This window comes from Pyxicephalus adspersus, chromosome 2, assembly GCF_032062135.1.
Source record: "Pyxicephalus adspersus chromosome 2, UCB_Pads_2.0, whole genome shotgun sequence".
In the NCBI taxonomy this organism is placed as follows: Eukaryota; Metazoa; Chordata; class Amphibia; order Anura; family Pyxicephalidae; genus Pyxicephalus; species Pyxicephalus adspersus.
In genome coordinates, this window is record NC_092859.1 from 113748125 (window position 1) to 113757092 (window position 8968).

The 8968-nt window shown below is 41.9% G+C and overlaps 1 protein-coding gene across 1 annotated transcript in view; it reads left to right on the forward strand.

Moving 5' to 3' along the window:
• Window positions 1-7186: 7186 nt before the first annotated feature.
• The window catches only part of POLR1H (RNA polymerase I subunit H), a gene marked incomplete in the record, with an annotated part of 8639 nt that continues 6857 nt past the window's right edge, over window positions 7187-8968 (forward strand). Inside the window, 2 exon segments of the mRNA XM_072401925.1 lie at window positions 7187-7532; window positions 7763-7909. Coding sequence (XP_072258026.1) covers window positions 7764-7909 — 146 coding nt within the window.

Sequence of the window (8968 nt, forward strand, 5' to 3'; positions counted from 1 at the left end):
AAGACTCAGTGTCCAGCTCCTATGTGACTCCTCTGCCGTCACACGATTCCTCCCCACCTATACAGCAGCAGCCCAGGAAAGAGGTATCTTCCCGGGCAGGAAGTACGTCAGCCAGCGCTTCCTGCCGGTCCCTGAGTGACGAGAGGGCGGTAGGGAGGGTCCTCCTGAGGACAGTCATACATAGAGGAAGTTGGGGAAGGTGTGTAATGGTGAACCGGCTTCTGTGGAGATTAATTTATTCGTATGTCATTGTAGGAGCTTTACATACCATTCATAGCCAATGAAGCTTCCTATGTAAACCCAGTCAATAAAATGACCCCCTGTTGGACAAAGTAAAGGCGGGATGCAGGAGATAATGTACACTTACCTATACGGTAGGTTGTATTTGCAGGTATATGACACCTCTAGACGCATATAGCTGCACCCCCATACCCCATAGTGGTTTCTTCCACTGCCTTATATACCCTATAGTGACATTGGAGCTGGTGGTAGGTGGTAGGCACCTTTTTTTTTTTTTTTACATTGCAGGAAAAGCCCAATGGAGCAGCCCAGTGCCACCTGTGATACATGACGTAGATATCCATTGAAGCTGTGGGCTTCATATTAAAGAGGAACTAAACCCAAAAGTGCCTAAAACAAAACAAATCCACTTACCTTCAATCCTGCAGGGCAGTCTGAGCCATCCAGAGGACTCTTCCATCCGGTCCCGCGTCGTCCCGGCATCCATCCAGGTGGCGCCATCTCCGTCTCTTCTTCCGGTTTCTTCTTCCTACATCACCTGACCCAGGCGCCAGATTGGGTAACATAGGTTGGAAAAAAAAACTTGCCGATGTCACTGCGCATGAGGTGAAAAGGCTCCTTCTGCGCATGCCCGAGATGCATGGGGCATGCGCTGAATGAGCACCCAAGAGCCTCCCGGAATGCGTGACATTCTTAATTCTCCTAGCCGGTGCTGCACTTTTTTTTTTTTTTGCTTTTTTAAAGAGTGTTGCACTCTTTAAAATGATTCTCAAATGATTCTCTACCCTTTTATGTAAAGTGAAAGTTCTGAGTTTAGGTATGTTTTAATCATTTACCGCTCCAGCAGTAATGGCAGAAGTTGCGAAGTCTCCCCCTCTTTTTTTCCTTACATAAAAATGTTATCTACCCTTTTATATAAAGTAAAAAATATGGTGATAGGTCTGTGCTAAGGCATCGTATACTTACATCTACCAGAGATCTGGAGTTTAGGATCCATAAAGGGTGGTGTGGCTGGCTCAATGCCTAGCATTGTCATCTTTGCAGCACCGGGGTCCCCGGTTTGAATCTTGGCTGGGACACAATTTGCATGAAGTTTGTATGTTCTCTCCTGGGATTCCCCCCACATCCCAAAAAACATGCAGCTAGGGTAAATGGCTTTCCCCAAAAAACTGGCCTGAGATTGTGCTATTGGCTATTGTGAGCTCCAATGGAGGACATCATCTCCTCTCATTCCTTTTTTAAATGTAGAATCAAATGTAATTACCCGATTCCAGCATTGGAGGTCCTTCCTATGGTGACAAAGCTCTGACCTGTCTTTGAATCGCTTGCTTTGCTACACTGTCATGTGGCTTTCAAACAGATTACAGGGTTTATTTAGAACACACATTACACGGGCTACTGTTGGCACCATCATCAAAAAGCCCTAAAAATGCCAGGTGCCCATTGGTGAAATAATTATGTAGAAATAAAGTGGCTGCAAAAGTGTTGGTAGGAGTTCAGCAGCAATAGGATGAATAATATGGATAGAAAGTTGAAAATATTTTCTATCAATAAATTATTTATAATATGCAGTACAAAATCAGATGTCACACAGGTGGTTTTGCACTTGGAGGTACATCACCAGCAGCAGAAGTTTTCACTTACCTATGTGTAATTACTGCAGGGGGCATCTCCATATCATCCTTTCCAGCAGGGAAACAATATCTCACTGGTCCAGCTAGCAAAGGAGTGACCCCTATTAAAACAAGTCTGCTCAGTGGTCTGCTGGGGTCCATTCACATATTTTGAGTATGCATGTTGATGCGGGTGTTACCACTATCCATGTTGGTGCATGTTATGTGTGCCAGTACGTTGCAGCTTCTTAAACTGTCACCAGCACCCTGATACAATAATCAATGCAGATGCATCAGACCCACAATGCATGGTAATGCACTGCTGTGTGTTGTGGTGAGCTGTGCTGGAAGAACATAAAGAATGTGTATATTTTCGTCCTTTTCGTTGTCTTCATAATGCAATGCAGATTAACAGGTCACATATCTCCTGTTTACACATGCTTTAACACTATGCCCCAGGACACAAAGGTGTATATGGGCCCTTCATGATCCCATATTCAGTGAGGTGCCTCCAGTGACAGGATAGGGATCATGACATGGCTATGAATGTACTACATGTATATCTACTATAACACCTACAAAAACAGAAATGTCTTGCTTGGCTGTAGCACAGCACACATTATGACCAGCTTTGACTTTATACAATCAGGTATGAGCACTTTGAAGAGACAAACAGTTAAAATGCAGATAAACATATTTTACTTGTCAAAAGAATTTCTGTCCATTCATTCTACAATAGATATGGTTCAGGTCCATCCATCACCAGTTATTGAAGAAAGGCGCAGGATTTTCATTTCTGCAGCTTAGTTGCTATTACTTTAGTTAGCCAGAAAATCTCAATTTCTTTGCTTGTTATGATTAAGTTTCACCTTATTACTGGGGCTCAACTTATAATGACTTCATAATTCAGTTCAACTAATAACCCTCTGTGCATCCAAAATGTTCTCTCCATCCATTCAACTGATTTTGCCAATAAAAGTGGTTGAATCATTTGCTGTTTTTTCTATATGTACGTGAGTCTCTCATCTGAAGTTCACACTGCACTTGCTGACAATCCATGTCTGTTAAAAACAACAGCACAAGTTGCAGTGTACATAGAGCAGCCTTGGATGCTGCTCCTGTCATAAATCTGACATCTGTCTGGCATTAAAGGCGAATAAAACTAGACGATATTTAACTGTCCTCAATCCGTCATGGGCGCCATCATCTTCTTCCTTATTTTCTTTCTTTGACCATCATTATTGGCTGGGTCAGGATAACATAACTTCCAAGCAGGTGCACAGGAGTTCATCCAGTTCCAGCACCCGCAAGGGAAGCCCGGTTTGCTGGATATCCCCGGCAACAAACGATGGGCTGCGCATGTGCAGCATGGAAATTGCAAAAGGGGACATTGTCTGTCCCTTTCTGAAATAAATACCTGCCTGGTTGCCATATTTCAAAGTTGGCCATTAGTTCCACCTTAATATTTATGCACTTAGGATAGAAGGTATTTATGGGGACTAAGTGAAAGAAATGTATCATTAATATATAGAACAAATATAATTTTTTTTGCTTTTGTCTTTAGTGCTACTTCGAGGACACTGCTCAGATGCCATAGGCTCTAGTTAGACTGGTATTGAGGTTGCATTGTGGTTACTACTTCCTCATACCAGTGAACTGCTGCCTCAGACAGATGTTACATAAATAATAAATAAGTAGGGGCGGCAGGGAGAGGTTCAGTGCTGCTGCCCACAGTCATATTGGCAGAGACTGATTCTTTAGGAACCAGCAATGCAGTGAAAGTGACCAAGCGGCTGGCAAGGTGCCAGTTCCAGGGAGTTGCATGGGATGCTAAGATCCTGATCATGAGGTATATCTGAACCCAGCAATAGAGAGATAAAGATATGGTTAGTTTTGTATCTACTCTGTTTCCATCAAAGATGAATAAAACAATGTTGTGCTGTCCCTTAAAGCAACCTGACGAATAATAAAAACAAAAAATAAATACATTTGTTCCTATTTAACTCTAGGAGTCTATAAAATGGGAATCAGACATTCCCAGACATTCATTGTTCTTTCTTACGACTGTACTGTTGGGATTTATTTTTCTAATATGAAAATAAAAATAGATTTACCCATAATTTTAAACTGTTTTCATTCATGTTGTTAATGAATATTTTAGTCACACCTTAAGGAAAGAGCAATAAAAAATCTATTTCATTTGTAAACTACTAAACTTGTACTAAACTCTTTTAGTGCCATTTAAACAGGACAAATCACAGAATAATATATATTATTGCATTAAAACAAACATTGATCGAAGAGGAAAAAATTTATTTTTCGTCTGGATTGCTTAATTTTTTTTTTGTTTTTATAAATTTATATTGCAAAAAATATAAGAAAACACTGAAATCATATATCAGATCTCAATCACTGAAACACTCAGATTGAAAATCTTTATTAATTTACATTGTATAATTCACTGAGAACAGAATGACATAAATAATATGGTGAATGGAAACTAAAAGCATTGCCTACGGGGGCTGAATTTAAAATGACACTGAGAATCTACCTAAAACACTGAAATCACAAAATGATTGCATGGATTTCCTCTTAAAATGTCATAATGTGGCTCAGCAGTGTGTATGACCCCCACTTGGCTGTATGCATTCCTGACAACATCTGGGCATATTTCTGAGTCAGTGGATGGAGTGCTGGGAGATCTCCTCTAAGACCTGGATCAGGACATCAGTGAATTCCTGGACAGATGTGCACTGATACGAATTGTCCTAGAGAGTTCCTAAAGTCTAGGGAACAGGAAAGACAGTAAATATCATCTAGGAATTTCCTACACACTGCGGCCACATGAGGCTGGACATTGTCTGACAGTTGGTAAGAGGATTTCATCCTGGTACCTAACACCAGTTGAGGTTTCTTAACTGTGACATGTTCTCACCGTGAACCTACTCATTTTTGTGGAGAACAGGTGCCAATGACCAAGCTACCATTTTTGGTTCTCTGGTATACGGCAATCAATCTGCAAGCACAGGTCCCGCTACAAGACGTTGGGCCCATATACCATCCTCATGGAGTCTGGGCTGCCGTTTTGGTCAGAAACAAACACATGACTAGCCCACTCGAGGTCATCTTGTAAGGCCCAGGTGTTGCTCCCCTCTCCATGCTCCTTCTTACACATAGACACAGATACCAGTCCCGCTGCTGGGTTGTTGCCATCTCTGTCCCTGTCCAGCCTTGTGCTTTGTGAAAGCCATTTTGGAGGATCAGGACAAGCTATGTAGACTAATTGGGCTGCAGGTACCACCTCATTATATTTTACAGTACCAGTAGTGACAAAAGCATTAGCAAAATGCAAGACTGGTAAAAAATCAGAAATGGTGTTTGGCTTGCTGTTACCCCTTCTGTGTTGCTCTAGGATCTGCTGCTATTCTATATCTCTGGATGTGTCGTATACCACATTCCCACTGGGCTATTTTTTAAATAATCACTGTGTCCTTCTATAGAGCATTTTTTGGGTCAGTTGGAGGAACAGCTTCTGGCAGGGGACACAGCATCTAACACGTCTGGAAGTGTTGGATAACATTGGCACTTGGAGTTCCTACAAAAGAGGTAAGTGTGTCTTCTTACAGTCAAGAGTCAGCATCACTCCTGTCAGACAGCTCAGGCATTGGGATGGATAGAAACTGGAGAATGCTTCTTTCTTCTTCCCATTCTTCATTGGCTGACCCTCCCTTCATGGGATCAGCCTGATTGCACAATTCCCAAATTATATGTTATATTTCTGCTGGGAACAGTCATCACCCATGGTATGTATTCAGCATTGAAAGGCAAGTGAGGACACAGATTTGAGTCAGAGGGTAATACCCTGACTGAAGAAGTTGTGGGACAAATATGAGTCATATGAGAACTAAAACACTACTGCTAAGCCCTGTTTGGAAATATGGATTTCTTTAGATTTGTGGATCTTCTACCAATGCTGAGTGGGCATGGACAAATCTACTAAGTGTTGATTTACCAAGAGTTTACACCTTAAGCCTGGTGAAGAGTGGGGATGATCCATATTGTTTCTCTTCAGTTATCTTTGTACCATTTCTACTTGGATCTCCAGTAAAATGCATCTATCTGAGAAAACAAAGTATATTTGTATTTTTTTGTTGATATGTAAAGGCAGATGAGAGTCTGTCAATGGAATAAACCCGAAATATCAGAATTAAGTTTGCTGGTTTATGTGAATGAGAATCTGTCAGGTTCACCAGGAAAGCAAGGTTATCACAAATCTAAGACAGGTGTGCTCCCCACAACCACCAGAATGTTTCCTCCTGCTAGTATTTTTCCATGGCACGCTATGTACACAGCTATTAAACTCATCAGTTTTTGGCATGGTGTAACAATTGTCTGCCATTTGTTCCTCCCTTGTTATCCTCCTAATCTAAGACTTGCTTTCTTGTAGGTAGCCGGTGTCTGATGGGCGAGATTGTGCCAGTACATACCATATGCATGGAGTAACTTGCATCTCTATGGGGTCTATTTTAAAGCAGTGAATCTGACATTCACTGAAACAACATAAACAACATGAATGCAAATATTTTAAAACTAAATAAATGAAACTAGGGGTTTTTATATAAAGCAGTGAATCTACTTTTCCTTAAACATTCCCTGATGGAGAATCAACCACTGCCACTGAAACATATGGACCTGGAAGATTCTCCACCAGGAAATGTTTCAGTGAATGTCAGATTTCTTGCTTTATAAATGGATCCAAATGTTTTTATCAATGTCAATTAAAGGAATGAGAATTTCTATTTTTCCTAGGGCTCCATTTGGCCTCAGGGGTCTCATATTCAGGGGTTCAGGGGTCTCATATTATGGTACATAGTTGTGTGTCTGATGGTGAGGAATGACATGACAGTGTGGAATATTTTGCACTAAGTTTACATTTGAAAACATTACATAAATGATATATAAGCAGCTCACTGAATTTTGACAAATAAGCAGGTATTATTTAATATTAAACAGGAATTATATAGCGCCAACATATTATGCAGCGCTGTACATTAAATTGGTAAAAATCCTTATTGCAGAGGGGACATCGCCTGTTACGTTCTGCAATAAGAACCTGCCTGATGCCAAATTACTATTAATATTATTATTAATAATAATAATAAACAGGATTTATATAGTGCCAACATATTACACGGTGCTGTACATTAAATAGGGGTTGCCAATGACAGACAGACACAGACAGTGACACAGGAGGAAGAGCGGACCCTGACCAGAAGGGCTTACAATCTAGGAGGGAAGTAACACACAATAGGAGGAGATATGGAGTGGCGGGAAGTAGTGAGAGTTTCAAATAACAGAAAAATGTGTAAAGTGTTGGTATTATCTGCACCTCCGGTTTGCAGATTTATGACTTTTAAGCCTTTCAGGTTGTGGTCAGTTAATAATTGCAGTACAGAGGAGAGATAAAATACATAAAAACAATCTGCAGAATATGTCTGAGTTCTGTATCATTATCACTCCTAGAATGCTGACACAAGCTGGGATAAAACCAGCAGGGGGCGCTGTGACCATTGGATTTGAAGACTCTATGGTTTTCTATGGGCGCGCGTGACTCGTAACAGTCTCGGGAAGGAAAGGAATTGAGCGATATTACAGCTCTGATTGTGGTGATATCGCAGGGTGAGTACGGTGTCAGTGATCGCCATATGTGGGGTGTTATCAGTGTGGTTTGAGCAGTAGTGGGAGCACATAACACTGCTTGTTGTCATGCGCGGTGTGGGATTTCTGTGTCTAGCAATGTCTATATAAAATATACAGACATGAGCCGCATGGAGGGCTGGTTCTATGTTGTCACGATATGTGTCTGGTTAGATTCTCCATGCGATGCTGTTTCTATGATTTTCCCCTAGGATGAGCACACCAAGCACACAAAGCACGACAAGCACGACAAGCACGTGCTTCACCTCCGAGTCTGACTTCTGTTCAGATTGTGGCTCGGTGCTGCCCCCTCCTGGCGTGTCAGACACAGTCACGTGTCGGTGCTGTTCCCATCGCACACAAGTGACAGGTAAGGCCTTACTAATCCTTACACCAAAACACCTCCATGAGTTTTATGTGCATGTTAGTAAACACTTTATTTTGGTTGGAGAAGACAGTTTAATCCAAACCCCCGCTCAGCCTGCAGCCCCTAATCCCTCCCCAGCGGGAGCCCCTCATAGGTACACTTTACACATTTGTTCCTTTTCAGAATTCTTCAGTCCACCAATGATAGTGACCCTGATGTGATGACGCTCCAGTGACCCCACCATAACATCCTGCATTCACAATATGCCTTGCCACTCCTAAAGAACCAGAACCTGCACATATGACAGCTGGCAGCAGCATGTGGTATTGTACTGCATCTGGCTGCCCCCATTCTTCCTCTATGGCAGCCCTCGCCAACTGGTGGCAGCTCTGTGCCCCATATGGACACAACGTGCCCACTCCCCCATCGCAGGCTCAGACCTGCTTGCTAAACATCCTGGGGTGACCGTAGAGCAGGCCTGTGGACACAACTAGCCATTCACTACTGCCCCCCTACATTTAGCAAGCGATGGGAGGGTTCTGGCATCATGACAACACTCTGGAGGAAGTTTCTTCCATTTTGAGTGACACATGGCTCTCCGAGATCTGAGGTCTGAAATCCATGGATTTAGTGATACGTGCGTTTCAAAAAGTTGGCACGGTTCTATAGGGATGCTGCTGGTATTAGCTATAAGTACGCTCTCCCCAGCTCTTACCTGGTATGAGGAAGCATTAACTGCACCACAACTGCTGCCAGTGGGAACAAAGCCTTAGGTTATTTTGGGGTGTACTGCGATAAACAGATCCACATTGTCCTTTTTTTATTATTAATAAAAGCTGCTATGGTGTGCATTTTTTTAATACAAAATATTATACAAATCAGTCTAATATTCCTTGACTGTATTCCGCTGTTCCCTTAACTTCATTTCCTGTAACAGGAAAATCTCTAGAAAAGCTGAGGGAATTCCAAAGACATGGTGTCTGTATTAGAAGATATAAACTGTAAATTGTTAATTTCCAATCATTTTCTGTCCCAGTGATAATGGTCACCG